This window comes from Propithecus coquereli, unplaced genomic scaffold (genome assembly GCF_000956105.1).
Source record: "Propithecus coquereli isolate 6110/MARCELLA unplaced genomic scaffold, Pcoq_1.0 Scaffold291, whole genome shotgun sequence".
Classification (NCBI taxonomy): domain Eukaryota; kingdom Metazoa; phylum Chordata; class Mammalia; order Primates; family Indriidae; genus Propithecus; species Propithecus coquereli.
Window position 1 is genome coordinate 2,828,730 of NW_012148519.1, and position 18,595 is coordinate 2,847,324.

General features: G+C 36.3%; 1 protein-coding gene across 1 annotated transcript in view; it reads right to left on the bottom strand.

Moving 5' to 3' along the window:
- Window positions 1–1,978: 1,978 nt before the first annotated feature.
- APPBP2 (amyloid beta precursor protein (cytoplasmic tail) binding protein 2) overlaps window positions 1,979–18,595 on the bottom strand; it is a 107,926-nt gene continuing 91,309 nt past the window's right edge. The window contains exons 5-12 of the mRNA XM_012648640.1: window positions 17,149–17,238; window positions 14,902–14,969; window positions 14,718–14,823; window positions 13,801–13,925; window positions 11,316–11,401; window positions 9,123–9,313; window positions 7,313–7,478; window positions 1,979–4,344 (exon numbers count right to left, since the gene is read on the bottom strand). Of these exons, the coding sequence (XP_012504094.1) occupies window positions 4,091–4,344; window positions 7,313–7,478; window positions 9,123–9,313; window positions 11,316–11,401; window positions 13,801–13,925; window positions 14,718–14,823; window positions 14,902–14,969; window positions 17,149–17,238 (1,086 nt within the window). The 3' untranslated portion in view covers window positions 1,979–4,090. The remainder of the gene's footprint in view (window positions 4,345–7,312; window positions 7,479–9,122; window positions 9,314–11,315; window positions 11,402–13,800; window positions 13,926–14,717; window positions 14,824–14,901; window positions 14,970–17,148; window positions 17,239–18,595) is intronic.

The window sequence follows — 18,595 nt, forward strand, 5'->3', positions numbered from 1 at the left end:
TTTCTATAGAAATTACTGTGGCACTATTAGTGGGGATTTTCACGTAAAGATTGTTAGTAATTTGCTTTCAATTGTTCCATTAAGAGCTTTTTATTTTGAGCCTATTAAACTAAAATCCCCTGTTGCTTAATAAAGTATAAAAATAGTACTGACCTGGTAATATTTAATAAAATGTAGCATTCATTCACATCATAAAAGTAGAACTAAATTGAAAAGTTTTAGTTACCATGGCAACGTATTTTCCTATAAAAGGAATATACAGAAATGAGTAATATTACACAAATGGTACCTGCAACGGTTATTTAGTGATCCAACACTTAACTGTGCACCACAAACCAAGTTTTCTAGATATCTATATATAGCATATATTTTAATCTTAAATTTTACTTTTGAAAAACATGTGCACTTCAACAAACTCACTAAGGCCACTCATGCTATAGATACCTAGGATTGCAATTAAAGAATAGTATTATTTAATAAATCCTAAAGCACACTCCTTCAGATCAACAGGGTAAAACCAGTTTTCTGCCTAAAACATTCCTGAGATTTGTGGACAAAAGAAGTACTAGTGTTCAAGCTGGAGATTAATCCAAATGTCATTATTAGAAAAAAAAAAAAAATTTCCTGGCAATTGAGGTCCTCCAAAGCCAAGAGGTGAAATAGACATTAATTTTTAAAGCAAAAATACAACTCTTTAAAAAAATTTGTACTTATAAATTAGCATTTTTCCAGTAGTAACTGCCATACAGAAAAAGAAGTTTAGAAGCAGCAAGGCTACCAATTCTAGGGAAAACATAAAAAACAAGTGGCAATTAACAATATTTGCTACTTAGCAAATCATTCCTTCAATTTGCAAAGTTCTGGCCAAAAGCATCAATCATGTTTTAGGCATGTGTTTGCTGTTCAGCTTTCTGTGTGTACTATAAGGAGCAGCCAAATGTTCCCCTCATTATTTGTAAGATTGCAGCCTCTGTACTTTATTTTCACAAAATTATGAACTCTTCCTAACAGGCTATGAACAAAGGCTTTTCTAAAAAATCCTTAATTTTCACAAATGAAAGAATACCTGGGCAGGCATTACTACAAAGCAATAGTGAGTTCATTTTTTAACCAAGCAGAGATAGAGATTTAATGGTAGTAAGGGTCCCAATCCTTTGGGCAAAGTCAGCTTTGAGGACCCATAAAAGTTATGCTCTAAAAAACCAAATTGGCTCTATTAAACTGAGTGCAGGCGTGAACAGCCACCTGTGTGACACATGCAAGTGTTAACAGAGCTCCCCGATGCACCCAACTTGAGTAGCACCAAACTTTAGGAAAAAGACTGGGTAGAAGAAAAGAAAAATCAAAGAAGGTTGAGACCAAGAGACCCCTAATTTAACATTATTTCGCTGAACTTCCAGAAAAATCTTTTAAGTTGGCCAGGGTTTCCTTATACACAACCCCACCATATGTAAAAAGTTTGTGCAAGCTGTTATTGAGAGGTAAATTTTATTCTTTTCTTCAAAATTTTTTTAACCCAATAAATCATGGTGACATTCATCTCTCTAGCTTATCCTAAACATCCCTACCGAAAGGGTAAATCCTACACTTAAAATTATGGTATTATTCATCAGAACCACAAATAATAGCATATTAAGTCATATACCTAACAGAAAATGGCAAATCTGTTTTCTTAAGCTAGAGTATATGCTTTAAATCAAAATGTATGGATTTACAGAAAACTACATTAAGGCAGTAGTGATAAGGAGAAACTGCCAATATGATGTTTAAAAAAAAAACTGGCTGCCACTGAATATCACCCTGTGATCCTAGGCTTCTAAATACCATGTTGCTTCATCACTGAATGTGAGCTGAGTTCAAACTGAGTTAGGGAGGATGAGGCTGTAAGTCATTTGCTTGATTTTATCCTAGGAAATGCTGTACGTGCACAAAACCAAAAAATACAGGTTGATTGGGGGGAAAAAACTTCATATGGAAACATGTTTCAAAGTATTTATTGAAAAACAATTTACCATGACATTCCTATACCACAAACATACCACTGGATTCTAAATAACCAATAAGTATACAAAGCCTAACCTGAAAATATCTTTGGAGGTATTAAATATATAGGCCCATGAGGATAGAGCTGAGTAACTTAAAAAATGTTAGTCCTTGGTCACACAGACTATTTGGTAACTGATAAAGAGTAGCCTCTCAGCATTAAATTGCAATTAACTAGGAAGGAGACCACCTTGGCAAACTGCAGGTTTGTGCCAACTTTTCCCAAAATTTAAAAAGAAAATAATGCAATTTGAGGGATAAACCCAGGTTTCTAAATCACATACTTTCTATCATCATAGGATGTGGGTTTGCTCCATCTCTTTAGGTACACCCCCTAGTCAATTTCCTCCTGGGGACTTGGCTCACAAGACTGCAAATAACAGTTTGAAACAAGTTTTTAGTAGGAAAGTTCAAAAAAGTGCTTAAAATAAAATTTGAAATCTCCAAGTAATTGTTCTGTACTGAATGTGGCAGACAGTTTGATTTTTTCCCCTCCCACCCAACATGCATGTTAAAAGAAAACCAAAATTCAACACACATCCACTCACCCACAGACTACTCCGAGCATTAGCCAGGAGCAACATCTTTAACAGCCAAGTCATGAACCCCTGAAAATAGGGGGGAAACCCAGATTCTTGACTATAGAGGCATTAGCTGGGCCACTATAGTAAGAATTGAGGTAACAGCAAAAGACCTTTTTGTTTCTGGGATGGCTACACGTCACAAATTCTCAAATTTGAATATTACCTCAACTTCAAATAACCTGACTGGCTTTAAAAAATAAAATAAAATAAAATACTCAACAAACAAAAAGACAAAATAGTGAAATAGACATATCATTAGGGGATTTTTCTATTTGACTCCTGAATTTCAAATAAAACGACCCAGTTGTACTATTATTTACCATAAAAATGAAGGATTTTCTAAAACTTACTTTTTAGCATTCATCTGCCATTAATCCCCACAAACCATACAGTAACTGAAAATTCCCATGTGAACATGAGCTATTTCATGACTCTCAGCCAAATACTTGTTAACTTCACTGATTATCAGGGCAACATTTAAAATGAGAGGGATGGCTGCAGTATTTATAGAATTGCCATGGCATTGCCATCTGTGTACCTTGACTAAAGGTATGCCATTGAAATTGCCAATTTCCCTAGTTTGGTTATCTATTATATGAATATAATTTTTGCATTATCACTTTTCATTATACATCTAAATGAAATCATTCTACTGATAAAAGTATATGCAGGGCCTAAAATAATAATCTAAAGCCTCTGGTCCAAATAACCACCTTCTACATTAGGCTGGTCCTTGTTAGATCCTCCTGGTCCTATTAGCAAATGCTATCAGAGCATCTTGCATTGTTGTACCAAAAAAAAAGAAAATGGTTAAAACTGCTGGTCTATCAGATTTTCTATTACTTACAGATCAACACTGGTCCAGTTCAGATGAATCTGACAGTCCTTCCCTTGTAATAGAGCTCTGGAGAGTGGTTGTATCCACGTCTCTGGGTAAGGTAGCCAAACCTAAGTCAGGATGTCCCTCTTTAATTAGTACTTGTGTTAACTTTTATATACTGCATATAAAGATTTCCCCATAAAATTTCTTTATAATACAGTATTGAATACCTCCACATGGAAGAATTATAAGTTAAAAAGTTGTTAAAATCATCCTTACATAATAAGAATGCAACTCTTTTAAACTCTTAAATAATTTTATTTAGGGATTCTTTTTTTTCTTTCAGGCTTTCTGCAAAATGAATTATTTTTTAAAAAGAAAAAAAGACTTCTTGTTGTTTGTTCTACTAGGTTGAAAATGTGGGCCAGACTACTTATACATGCGGTTCATGCTGAATATAACTGAATATATGCTTATTCCTACAGACACTCTGCAAGTTAGGGATCACCCAAAATGGGGTCTTCAATGGACTGGACCAGTGTTTCAATGCAAATTCCAGCCCCCAAAAACAACATGGTTTTGATTTCACAGTATGAATTCCCTGGAATCTGGGAAAAGGTAATTGGTTAACTGAGGTCCTCCCTCAGCAGCTCGGTCCCTCGACATGCTGAGAAATCAGGAAGGACTGCACCACTTCTTCAGTGGACTGGGGGCTGGTGTTGACGTCCTCAAGAGCGTCGGTGACTGAATACTGCCGATCTCGCAACCGGTTCCAGTTAGACAGAACATTGTGATATTCGAACACTTTCTCATAATTTCCAACGGAGTTGTAAAGTTTAATGAGGCCTCGATAATCATATTCTAGTCCACTGTAGCCTTCACCAAAAAGTTTCTTCCCTGAAAGTAACCAAAAAAAGAAAGAAAGAAAGAAAGAAAAGCAAGCTCAAATAATGAAATAACAAGCAGTTTCTACAACACAACTTTAATATTTTAGATAGGATGGCTTAGTTTTATCCCCCTGAAAGGAACAGATACAATTCTTTCATCAGTGACCCCCCCTCCAACCAGTCCCACAAATAGCTAATTTTCTCTTGTCTAAAAGCAGTTGGCCTCACTAGAACAGAATTTAAAATTTCACGGTTTGAAGGGACTGATTTAAAGAGATCTCAAAGTAAAGAAGAATGGCAGCACCTCCAACAGAAAAATACACATGCACAAGACTATTCACTGCAGCAGTGTTTGTAATTGCAAATTAATAGAAACAAACGAAAATACACAGGAGAATGGTTCCATCAACCGTGGCATACTCACTCAATGGCACACTATGCAGCTGTAAACTGAGAAGGAAACTCTAGGCTCTCTACAAACTGTTATGGAGTGATTCATACGGTATAATGTTAAGTTAAAAAATGCAAAGTATAAAAGAATATCTATAGTATGCTACTTTTTATGTAAGAAAGGGAGAATAAGAAAATACTTGTTTATCTATTCATTTATGCAAACAGAAACAAAGAAAGGATAAACCAATGAGATTGGTTACCCATAATGGGTGGTTGGGCACTGGGTAGAAAAAATTAGGGAAAATGACACATCCCTGAGCATACCTTTCATAATAGATCTGACTGCAGAACATTAATTATACATACTCAAAAAAATTAACAAAATAAACAAAGATGGAGGGGGGCAAAATGTAACACTACATTAACAAATGAACCTAATTGTTTTTCAAATAAGCAACATAACCACACTTAAGGAGCGGGGTTTAAATAAACTCAGCAACTTTTGAACACAGTGTTCTAAATATGTATTACCTTCAGGCTAAAAACAAAATTATGAACAAATATTGAGCTGTAAGTAGGTTTGTTTTGCATAGTATGTGTTAGTAATTTTGAAACTACTTCATCATGCATTTTGGATTGAGCAAATAAGTCAATATATTAGGGATAACAGGGAATCCACATATATATGATACATGACTTATGACAAAGATAGCACAGCATGGGGAAAAGGGCAGTGTTTTCATGAAATGGTCCTGGGTCAACTGTGTATCTATACGAAAAAAAATAAAATTCGATCCCTACCTCACACAGTAACAAAAATCAATTTTGGGATTGTAGATCTAGATGTCAATGGCTTAAACCAAATTTCCAGAAGACAATCTTCTAGAAGAATATCTTCACGACTTTGGGATAGGAAAAGATTTTTCTTTCTTTTTCTTTTGCCCAGGCTGTAGTGCAGTGGCCCAAGCTCACTACCACCTCGAATTCCTGGGCTTAAGTGATCCTTCCACCTTAGCCTCCTGAGTAGCTGAGACTACAAGCATGCACTACCACACCTGGCTAATTTTTAGATTTTTTGTAGAGACAGGGTCTCGCTATGTTGCCCAGGCTGGTCTTGAACTTCTGGCCTCAAGTCATCCTCCCGTCTTAGCCTCCCAAAGTGTTGGGATTCCAGGCCTGAGCCACCACATCCAGCCAGATTTCTTAACACATTAATTGCCATGTGAGTTCTATTTAACTCACACTAGTTTTGAGCCCCAGGCCTTGTGAAGCATATATAACTCACATGTCTCCTCACCTTGGGAGCCTAAAGAACTATTTTTTAAGTTGCATATAACTCATGCACGGAAAACAATACAAAAATAAATTTTTCATTAAATTAGAAAGGATCGTTTTATTTTCAAAGTTTTTATTCTATTTTTATAATAAAACACTGTGGCCCCAAGGAAAAAATTTTTTTTCTAGTGTGGCAGTCAATATGGAATACAAAGAGTTCTAATCACAAAACAAAATGCTGATGCAGTTAAATACATCAAATTAAGAACTAGGCCAGGCCTGGTGGCTCCAGCCTGTAATCCTAGCACTCTGGGAGGCCGAGGCAGGAGGATCGCTTGAGCTCAGGAGTTCGAGACCAGCCTGAGCAAAAGCGAGACCTCTTCTCTACCAAAAATAAAACAAAAATTAGCTGGGCGTGGTGGTGTGCGCCTGTTGTCCCAGACACTTAGGAGGCTGAGGCAGGAGGCTCGCTTGAACCCAGGAGTTTGAGGTTTCAGTGAGCTATGATGAGGCCACTGCACTCTAGCCTGGGTCACAGAGCAAGACCCTGTCTCAAAAAAAAAAAAAAAAAAATTAAGAACTACTATTTTTAAAGAGGCACCATTAGAAAACAAGCAGTAGAAGAAGAGAAGATATCTGCAACACATGTAACCAACAAAGGGCTTGTCATATTCATAGTATATAAAGAACTTCTCTAAGTCAATAAGAAAATGACAAGACAATTCAATGTAAAAATGGGCAAGAGTTTTAACAGGCCTTCATAAGATAATGGCCACAGCACCTTCTTTTGTAATAGCTATGAAATGGAAATAACCCCAAAGTTCTAAATGTTCACTAACAGTGGACTGGATAAATAATGATATATTAATCCAATAGACAGCACTGGAGAGGAACAAGTGACAGTGATAGGCAACATCACGGATTTTACAATTAATGTTCACCAAAAGAAGCCAGACACATAAAAATATACATTGTATGATTTCATCTACATCAAGTTCAAAAGCATGTAAACCTGATCTATGATGTTGAAGTCTGACAGGAGAAAGGAGGGGGAGGGAAAAGGGGGTAGTAATTGCACAAATAGTTTAAAATAACTACTTTCGCCTACCCTTGACTCTCTACTGTCACACCTCTTACTACTGACTTCAACATCAAAAAAGCAAAAGGTTCCAGATGATTTTTGGGTGGTTACTGAATATCCTTAGCAGCTTTAAACCTATTTAAGTCCTAGTAATACATTTCCCTTATACAACATGTAAGACATGTTGATCTCCAATCAACTGACTAAAGAAAACTGAAAGGTAACATACCAATAGCTATAGATCGCAAATAAAGTCTCTCAGCATTTTCATACTGATTCATGTCATAATTATATAAAGAAGCCAGATGTCCCACTGAAAGGGCTACTTCATAATCTTCTTGACCGAGAAGTTGCTCTTTAATCTGAATTGCTTTGATGTGCATTTCTTCAGCTTCCTGAAAGACAATTATGCCAAATCAATCATTAAATTATACTTCTTTTTCTTTTCTTTTCCTTTTTTTTTTTTTTTTTTGAGACAGAGTCTTGCTCTGTTGCCTGGGCTAGAGTGCCATGGCATCAGCCTGGCTCATAGCAACCTCAAAGCCCCTGGGCTCAAGCAATCCTCTTGCCTCAGCCTCCTGAGTAGCTGGGACTAAAGTGGAGCTCCACAACACCCAGCTAATTTTTTCTATTTTTAGTAGTTCCTGGCTAATTATTTCTATTTTTAGTAGAGATGGGGCATCGCTCTTGCTCAGACTGGTCTAGAACTCCTGAGCTCAAGCGATCCTCCAGCCTCGGCCTCCCAGAGTGCTAGGATTACAGGCGTGAGCCACTGTGCCCGGCCTTATATTATACTTTTTTCTTATCTCAACAGTTCTTACTCAATGAGCAAGATTCTTCTAAATGCCGAGGACATCTTAAGAATGCCATAAGGTAATCAGATCAAAAATCATACTATGTTATTCCAAGAGCTGCCTATGGGAAGCATTACTGGTTTTTGGAAACTGCATATAAGCTGACAATAGTAATAGTATTCTTTGCCAAAAGTGACAAGTGAAAACTTATCTTGGTAATACAAAATTGTTAGAAGACATTTACAAGAAATTAACAAAACATCCTAAAATAATTATTTCTTTTAGTTAATACAGTCCAAAATTTAATTGAACCTTGTTAAGAAGCTCCATTACATAATATGTTAATTTACACAGGTACACAATTCATTTTATTTTTTGGAGTTTTGACAATTTTTCTCCAACAAACTAAATTCAGGCTAATTGAGGAATATACAGATTCATTTTCAGGTAAAAATGAACATCTTAGGCAGACCTCTCACTCTTTCCTTACTGTGATCCAAAAATGAAGAATATTAAGAATTTATAATCAAAAATTCTAAAAAGGGAATTAAAGTCAGTAATTTTTATTGCTATAATTAATATTATAATACTTGTAATATCTCACATTTCTTGTATACCAACTACATGCCAGGCATTCTGCTAAGAGCTACACATACTTAAGCTAAAAATTGTGTAGGTTTTTTTTTTTTTAAGATGGAGTACTGCTCTGACACCTGAGTGGAGTGCCGTGGCATCAGTCTAGCTCACAGCAACCTCAAACTCCTGGGCTCAAGCGATCCTCGTGCCTCAGCCACCCGAATAGTTGGGATTACTGGTGCATGCCATCACGCCCACCTAATTTTTCTATTTTTAGTAGAGATGGGGTCTCGCTCTTATTCAGACTGGTCTTGAACTCCTGAGCTCAAGCTATCCTCCCACCTCAGCCTCCCAGAGTGCTAGGATTACAGGTGTGAGCCACCGTGCCTGGCCTAAAAATTATGTTTGAAATCTAACAATCATATTAGCCTTTTTTGGTTTGACATAGTTCCTATTTTTCCATGGTCCTGACTTCCTAATTTTATTTATATTCTGACTATGTTGTTTTATACTAGCTATTTTCACAATTTTTTCATGGAATAAGGTAGGAATATAATGAATGTATACTTTATTATTTAAGATTACTGAAGATGTATTTATTATTTAAGATTTTACTTTATTATTTAAGATTATTAAGAGAGAGAAAAACACAGTAAAACATGTTTCTACCTTAAATTTTCTCATGGACTGATAAAGTCTTCCAAGGTTTCCATAGTGTTTTGCCGTCTGTACATTAAATTCCCCAAAAGCTTTTTTAGCGAGCTGGAGTGAAGACAGGTGCAAATCATGAGCTTCTTGAAGCAGCCTCTGTTCAGTTTCCTTATTATGACAGTCAATTGCAATCTCCTCTAAAATAAGTGCTGAATAAAGAAAGCAATAAATTAGTGCACCAAAGCTAATCAGAAAGTCTAACTCAAAATTAAATGACAGAAACATTTATTGAATATATCTACATGTGGTTATGATTTAGAATTGGTCAAGATGAAAGTATGCCACTTTAACAAAACAGTACACTTTTGGGGGGTCATTTTATTTTGCACAGTATAATGAATTCAAATTTAAGAAAGACAATGTTATACATCAAATTATTTTGCAGAATTAGCTTTTAACGGATTGCTATACTCTGTGGTGTGAATTTGTTTTTTCAATTAAATGGAAGGAAGAGGCATATTTTTAAAAGTTATGAAACTGTGTCAAGGAGTACCTAAGCACTTTTGATAACTTTGAAACTATACTTTATAAAACATTACCTTTAACCAAACACAGCTAAAGAACCGATTACCTCCCACTCACTTGACCAACCAAATCAGGCAAGAAGACATTTCAATTTCAAAGCTGCATTCAAGACTCAAATTCCATCTAATGTCTTAAAAATATACATATCCTTTTACCAGGTAATTTTATTTCTTGGGAAACTATGTGCACAAAGGTAAGTAAAAGAGATTTACTTCACCGTACCATTTTTAAAGAAAGAACAACAGGTTAAAAACAATATAAAGATCTAATAATAGAGGGGAGGTTAAAAACGTTAGAAAAAAGGACATGTATTGAAATGGAAAAATGCTCATTATATATTAAGTGAAAAAATCAGATTATAAAACTAAAAAATTATTCATTCATTTAATTATCTTATTTAAAAAAAGGAAAGCCTGGCTGGGTGTGGTGGCGTGTGCCTGTAGTCCCAGCTACTAGAGAGGCTGAGGCAGGAGTATAGCTTGAGCCCAGGAGTTTGAGGTTGCTGTGAGCTAGGCTGATGCCATGGCACTCTACTCAGGGCAATGGAGTGAGACTCTGTCTCAAAACAAAACAAAGCCTAAAATGATATTAACCAAAATGTTGATTCAGGATTTCAGAATTGGTGGAATTTTCAGGCAACTTAATTTATTTTCTCTCTTTTCTATCTGACTCTTAATTTTTGATATTAATCATGTATTACTTGTATAAGTTAAAAAAATGCAAACCTACAGGGAAAAAACCCTAGTTCCAGAACGAAGGTAAAACTTACCCAACATGCATGGAATTACTACATGGGTGACCCAATCATGTTAGCAAAATAAATGCATTAAAAAGCCTTGGTGGTGATTAAAAGAAAAGTTAAAATAAGAAAAGGAAGAAAGTGGTTATTTGGCAAGAGCCTTGCAACATTCAGGGTGACATGATATGAAGCTCAGTTTAAAAATCCTGCACTATGGGCCAGGCATGGTGACTCACGCCTGTAATCCTAGCACTCTGGGAGGCCGAGACGGGCGGATTGTTTGGGCTCAGGAGTTCGAAACCAGCCGAGCAAGAGCAAGACCCCGTCTCTACTAAAAATAGAAAGAAATTAATCAGACAACTAAAAATACATAGAAAAAATTAGCCGGGCATGGTGGCGCATGCCTGTAGTCCCAGCTACTCGGGAGGCTGAGGCAGGAGGATCGCTTGAGCCCAGGAGTTTGAGGTTGCTGTGAGCTAGGATGACGCCACGGCACTCTAGCCCAGGCAAAAGAGTGAGACTTTGTCTCAAAAAAAAAAAAAATCCTGCATTATAAAGCTATGAAACTCATCTTTAGTTTTCTATCCATGTTACTGTGGAATCATTTGTGTTATTCCTCCATGCAATCTTCAAAAGAAATTAATGCATACAAGAATGGATTAGAAAAAGGGAGAGAAAAGAAAGAAATTCTGGCTTATGAACAACATTGTATGAGAGAAGCAAATAATCTTTCATTATGAACCACTGGAAACCCGTGAGTTGCAGTGAATTGGCTATCTTAGTAATACAGTCTAATCCTGTGGTACTACCTCTAAGAAAATAAACAAATACCCCTATTTTATACACATATTATCTAAAAATATCTGAGACTAGATTATAAAGGATACCTTTCACCCTCTTGGAAGAAGCCAAAAGAAGATGATCTTCAGGTAGGATGTGGGTAATGATACCAATAGCTCTTTCTGCATGAAATCTGCAACACAGATAAATATTCAAATGATTTAAGACTTAAAAAAAATCACAATCTGTAATATAATACTAATAGAGAGTACCTCTAAAACTATTTGTGGTAAAGAACCAGTTTTTTGTTTATTTTAAATTTCCAATCTGTTGTGGACTGAACTTTTAACATCCAGTGGATTCCTGTTTCCCTCAGAATAAAACAGGAAGTCCTTATTATGGCCTACAAGGCTCTACATCTTTTACTCTTCTACTTCTCTGACCTCATCTCCTACCATCCTCAGATTAATCCTCTTTTTCCCTCCAGCAAAACAGGCCTAGCAGTTTCCTAAATAGGCAAAGCACATTCTTACCCTTGTACTTGTTTTACCTTCCCTCTGCATTGCTCTTCCTGTGATCTTCCACATGGCTCACTCCTACTGAACAGGCCTTACCAGAACAGACCAGTTAAAAGGCCCTTAAAATAGAAATCTATCATCACTCTCTAAACTTAGTTTAGCATATTTTTATTCTTCATAACAGTATGTATTCTCGCCTGACAGGTTGGGTTATTTGTTTTTGGCCCATCTCACCAAATACAAGGAAAGCCATTTACCTATTTTATCTGTCAGTTCCTTTCAAACAACTCTAGCGTCCTACCCTCATCTTCCAGGTAACCATTTTCTCAAATTTGTCTTCCAATTTACTAATTCTCTCTTTAGTTGTAACTAATCTGTTATTTAACTTGTCTTCTGAGTTTTCGTGTCAATGACTACTTTCCATTTTTGCTTCTCTTATTAAGATAGAATTCACATAGCACACAATTTACCCATTTAGTGTACAGTTGGTTTTTAGTACAGTCACAGAGTTGTACACCCATCACTCAATTTTAGAATATTTTCATCTTCCCATAAAGAAACTCATGCCTATTAGCAGCCACTCTCCATTTCCCTCAAACTCCTCAACCTAAGTACTATCAATTTATTTTCTGTCTCTGGATTTGCCTACTGTGGACATTTCACATAAATGGAATCATACAATATGTGATCCTCTGTGACTAGCTTCTTTTACTAAGGACAATGTTTCATGGTTCACTTATGTTGTATATAGCAAGTATCAGTTGTTTTATTTTAAAATCTGACTTTTTTCTTTATTTTATTTTTCCTCTAAAATATTACTGATTCCTTCTTTTATATCAAGGTCAGCACACTTTTCCTGCAAAGGGCCAGATATTTTAGATAGTGTTGGCCATACATTCTCTGTTGCAACTATTCAACCCTGCTGCTGTAGTGTGAAAGCAGCCATAGAAAATACATGGACAAATGAGCACGGCTATGTTCCAGTAAAACTTTGCCAGCAGGCCATCGTTTGCCAACCTACTTTATGTCCTTAGTCATTTACGAATATATACTCTATAGCATCAACCAAAAAGTTCTGTTAACTAAAGTTTTAATCCTGTTCATTTTGTCTGCTGACTCAGAGGAAAAGTCTCCTTACGTATTTTGTAATTTTTAATGGTGAATTCATTTTAGATAGAGCTAGATCTATAAGATTTCTATATAGTTTGGGTTGATGGCTCATTATTTCCAAGAGTTTTACATTTTCTCCCACAAGGTGTCCCAGGGGAACTAGCTGCCCCAAAGTGCTTTTAAATGTTTTTCTTTGCTTGGGGGTCCTGTATGTACTATCACCAAACTCAAGAGTGGTATAGGTTTGTAATTATCAATTTCCCTGTGAGGATCTTTTCTGGGGTTCAATTGTTACCCCAAGCACAGATGGACAAGTATCCTTGTCATCTCTCTACCAATGGACAGATTTTTTTCCCCCAGTCTGTCCTTTCCCTGAGGGTGTAGCCTTGATCTTGGTTTCAGGTGAGGGTTTCAGTTCTAATCTCCCCCCACCCCACCCCGCCTCCTGTGGGTTAAATGTCTCTTAAACCGAGGAATGTTCAACCAAGGTTATAGAAACCTCTTAAGCTTTTTCATCACCCCAGAGCAGTTATACCATAGTCCATGTCTAATCCTTTGGATTATAGTGTCCATTATGGCCCTTGGAGATTTCCCCTCATGCTTGCAAACTCAGTTATGCATTTAAAAAAGATGATTGCTATACTTTATTCAGTATTTCTGTATGTTCTGAGCAAAAAGTTTTTAGGTTATTAAGTTTTCTGTTCAGCCAGAGGCTACTATATTATTCAAAGAGAAATTACTGAATGAAATACTCAAAAGATAAGTCATGCTGTATATGAAGATATACAAGTCTCAATATTAAACCACATAAAGGCTAAATGAATGGCCAATAAATTGGTATGATTTTAAATGACTTCGAGAACATTTTAGGCATCCTGTTAAAGCTCCAGGAAGACAAATTTAATCCATAAAGTACATTTAGTACAGTATTTAATCCTTCACAGAAAAGGAATATGGAACTTACAACGCATTGTCAAATTTCCCAGAGCTATACTGGTGAACGTAAGAAGAATAAGCCAAGTCTTCATGAGCTGTTGCTACATGGATATTTTTGCCACCAAACACTGACTGTCGAATGTCAAGAGCGGCCTGAAAGAATCATAAAAATATTTGTTAATACTGTAAACCTTCTGAAAAGATGACCTATTTAAAGATCCTAATAATTTAAATGTATATTCTATACACTAAATCCCATAAGTTTTGAAGCCAAGAAAATCCTGCTGTATTTAAATCAACAGAACATGAAAGTCACCTAGAATGCCTGAATTTTTTAAGATGGAGTCTGACTTAAAAAGCAATGGCTTAATAATAATAATCAATTGGATTTCCATCCAGGTGTGGAAAAAAACAAAGAAAAAAATAATATTAATCATTCCTATGTCTTGGAAGTCACATCAATGTTTTTCTCTATGTCCTTCTTTAAAAGTGAACTGTAAAATCAAGGCTATCTTGTCTAGAGCAATTACCTGAGAATGACTAAAAAAGGCCTAAAATGATTACCGACGGCCTTCCTTGCTGTTACAAAGGCAGCTATAGTGACATTTGCTAAGTCAACAAAGACAAGCCATCATTTGGGCAAATAAAAAATGGAAAAGTACTCCTAAATATGAGCCTACAATCCAACAATTCTTTTTCTTAATGATTTTCTTTAATTCCTAAAACATTAACTTTTAAGTCTTCTACATAATACTTAATAAAATAATGGTGTGCCCTATGTATGTGTCTGGGGGAAGCTTAGAGCTGTTTATTTATTTATTTATCTTTAAAAATGGAATACCAGGTAAAAGAGTTATTTCTAAAGAGTGGCTTATAGACTGCAAACAAATACAGGTCAACAAGTCAGTTTAGGTTTAAAGAAGAAAAGGATAACCATTAACATACCTGATAAATTGCAACAGACTGACAGATATTATCTACGTTGAGTAAGTAGAACCCATAATCTAGCAGTGTATCAGAATATTTTGGGTGTTTGGATCCAAAATGATCCCTATAAAAAGATACAAAACTATTAGGATACAAAGTGGAGAGACAACTTAAAATGATATTTTAAATAACAATCACTTACCGTGCCAAATATACTGCATGTTTAATTAACTGTTCTGCCTTCTTAAATTCACGTTTTACTACACAAGCCTAAAGATAAAGTGAAAAATTGTTAAGTAACTCTGAAACAGTTCATTAAGTGTGCTAAAATAAGTATAGTTTATATATTCTGGCTATAATAGTCGATAAGAAAAAAAAATCTCCAAACGTAAATAGATGGCTTCTATTTCTATTTGTAATTTCTTTCCAAGTATTTAAAAATTCTATTATAAACAGATCTGTATATAACCTGGAAAATTATAGAGTTTAAAGTTTTAAGTCATTCCTAGTACAAGCCTATTACAACAAAGTTACCTTACAATGTTGGTGTACTCCCATTTTTCCATATTATTAAACTAAAATGGTGGTGGGGGGGAGATTTACCACAGTATTTTCGAAGGTACTTATATATTAGTTCTGGAGTGGCTGAAAACAATGTTTTATAGTTTTCACCTAATAATTTATAAATGCACAGATTTCAAGTTTTCCTATTATCTCTCTTTCCTTTTTCTTTCACTTTTCTTTTTTAAAGAGATGAGGGTCTCACTACGTTGCCCAGGCTGCCCTTGAACTCCTCTGCTCAAGTGATCCTCCTGCCTCAGTCTCTTGAGTGCTTGGGATATAGGAGAGCACCACCATGCATGGCTTCCTATTATTTCTTAAAATTATTTTGAACCATAGCACATGCCTGTACTCCCAGGTACCTGGGAGGCTAAAGCAGTAGTGTGCTATGATCACACTTGTGAAAAGCCACTGTACTCGAGCCTGGGCAACACAGCGAGACATCTATGATGTTTACTTGCTCTAAAATGACTGATTTAATATATTTCACAGAAATCTTATCCTCTTCTAAATTTGCAATTTAGGAATCTTTCTTCTAATCGAATTTACATAAGTAAAATTGACCGAAGTGAAATATTCAAATTTGGGAAACTTCTAGATAGAAAGAATGTATCTGAAAGTACATTAATGCTTTAAGGTTTCATTACACCAAAAGAACAGTTTTAAAATACCACTAAATGGCTTCAAAGAGGTAAGGCACTTATTTATAGAGTAAGAAAATAATAGAGAAAAATCAAATAAGGATTACTTAGTGAGTCAAGTATAGCAAGCTGTTTTGCTATGAGAGTGCAATACTATGACTAAAAGATTTAATAGTAGGCTATCCTTTAGGATAATAGTGACCAAAGCCCACACAATTTTGGCATAAGGTTGCTATAAATGTCTAAGAAAAACAAAAACAAACTCAAGCTGGAATGGCTCCCAAATATTAATACTACTTAGGTTTTTTGTTTTATTTTTTTAGAGACAGGGTCTTGCTCTGTTACCCTGGCTGGAGTGCATTGGTTCAATCACTGCAGTCTTGCGCTACTAGGCTCAAGGGCTGCTCCTGCCTCAGCTTCCTGAGTAGCTAAGACTACAGGTGCATGCCACCACACCCAGCTAATTTATATATACACATTTGTCAACATGGGGTCTTGCTATGTTGCCTAGGCTGGTACCGAACTCCTGGCCTCAAGCAATCCTCCCATCTTGGCCTCCCAAAGTGCTGGGATTATAGGCTTGAGCCACCATGCCCAGCCTTTTTTTTTTTTGAGACAAGGTTTCACTCTGTTGCCAAGGCTCAAGTGCAATGGCATGATCATAGCTCACTGCACTGTTAAATTCCTGGGCTCAAGTAATCCTCCTGCCTCAGCCTCCCAAGTAGCTAGGACTACAGGTGCATATGACCATGCTTGGCTAATTGTTTGTTTTTTTTTTTTAAATATATATTTTTTAAAAGACAGGGTCTTGCTATGTTGCCCAGGTTGGTCTCCAACTCCTGACCTCAGGCAATCTTCCCACCTTGACCTCCCAAAGTGTTGGAATTACAATCAGTGCTGCTGGTGTAGTTGGTATCATGCAAGATTCCCAAAGAAATCCCAAATCCCTGTTGGGATTACAGGCATGAGCTACCACGCCCAGTCTCCAAATACTACTTTGATCTGTACTTCACTGAGCTGAAACAATTTCAAATTATTTCACAGGTTTTCTTGGTAAAGGAAAATTAGCTAAAGTCTATGTGGGATAGTGTAGTTAGAAACCAGATTTCTAAAAACGAGCACAGAAACTTTGAAAATTGACCTATGTCTATGGAGTACAGAAAAATTATGTTAAATAGGTTAATTAAAACAAATTTAAAGTCCGATAAATCCTATAATTCATTCAATAGTTTTAACATTATATTCACCTTAGAAGCTTGTCTTAAAACATCCACCACGACTTTGACTGGCAAGCCTGCTGTGATTTCTTTCATTGCCTCAATGCACCATTTGTATGCCTGAAAAAAAAATATTTATAGAAGAGACAGAACTGTGATAAATCAAATTGACAATATTTAATGAAATGACTGCAAATATTTTAAGCTTTCAATTACTTCAGTAAGAACATACACAAAATACTTACACTTAAAATTTTCTGAGGCTAAACTTTCTTGAAAATATAAACTTGTGACATTATTTTTACTCTTAATATCTATAGTTTGTCTCAATCAGACCTCAAGGATACATGACATATTTTCAGGAAATCAGAGGCATGTTCTCTCTTGCCCAGAAGCCTGTGCACATTCTGCTTCCTCTGCCTCAGAACATATTACCACTTCCTCTAACCGCTTCACTAAGCTAATTTATCTTTCAGGTTTGAGCCCTAGACTAGGATTCCCATATTTTCCTGTACTTTCCTTCCCCCACTGTAACACTTGTTATTTCACATTGTAATTGCCTGTTTAGCTGAGTGCCTGCTTTATGCCAGCTATTGTTCTAAGTACTTTATGTACATTAACACATTTAACTGACCCAATGGCCCTATGAGATATGTACTATTATTATGGGAAACTGAAGTACAGAGAGGTTAAGAGGCAGGCAATGTGCTAGGTACATAGTGGGAAACAAAAAAAGGTAATATTTTTAGAATTGTGATGGACTGTAATACTGTCATAAAATATTTACTGCCCCACCCCTTCCTTTTCCCTTTGGGAAGGATATACTTCCCTTTCACATTAAAGACAAGCATGGCCATGTGACTTCCTTCAATCAATTAATATATGAGAAGTGAAATGTGCCATTTCTGGGAGAAGGCTCTAAGCATCAACAGTACTTCCCCATGAAGTTTCTGCCTCTGCTCCAAGGCTGGTGATAATGTTCCAGGTAGATGTGCTCAACCACAATGGGTCTTAATCAAAGTGTAGATATAATGTTAAGTACAGCCACAGCTGTTCCAAGACAGGGATATAGCATGAGCCAGAAATAAATTTTTATTGTTTCAAAACCACTGCTATTCTGGGGCTGATATTGTCTCAGCATAGCCCAGCCTATCCTGAATAATACAAGAATATGCTGAGGCAGGGCCCAGTGGCTCATGCCTGTAATCCTGGCACTCTGGGAGGCCAAGGCAGGAGGATCACTTGAAGTCAGGAGTTCAAGACCAGCCTGAGCAACAGCGAGACCCCATCTCTACCGAAAAAAATAGAAAAAATTAGCTGGGTATGGTGGTGTGCGCCTGTAGTCCCAGCTACTTGAGAGGCTGAGGCAGGAGGATCTCTTGAGCCCAGGAATTTGAGGTTGCAGTAAGCTATGATGACACCACTGCAGTCTAGCCAGTGCGACATAGCAAGACTCTGTCTCAAAAAAAAAAAAAAA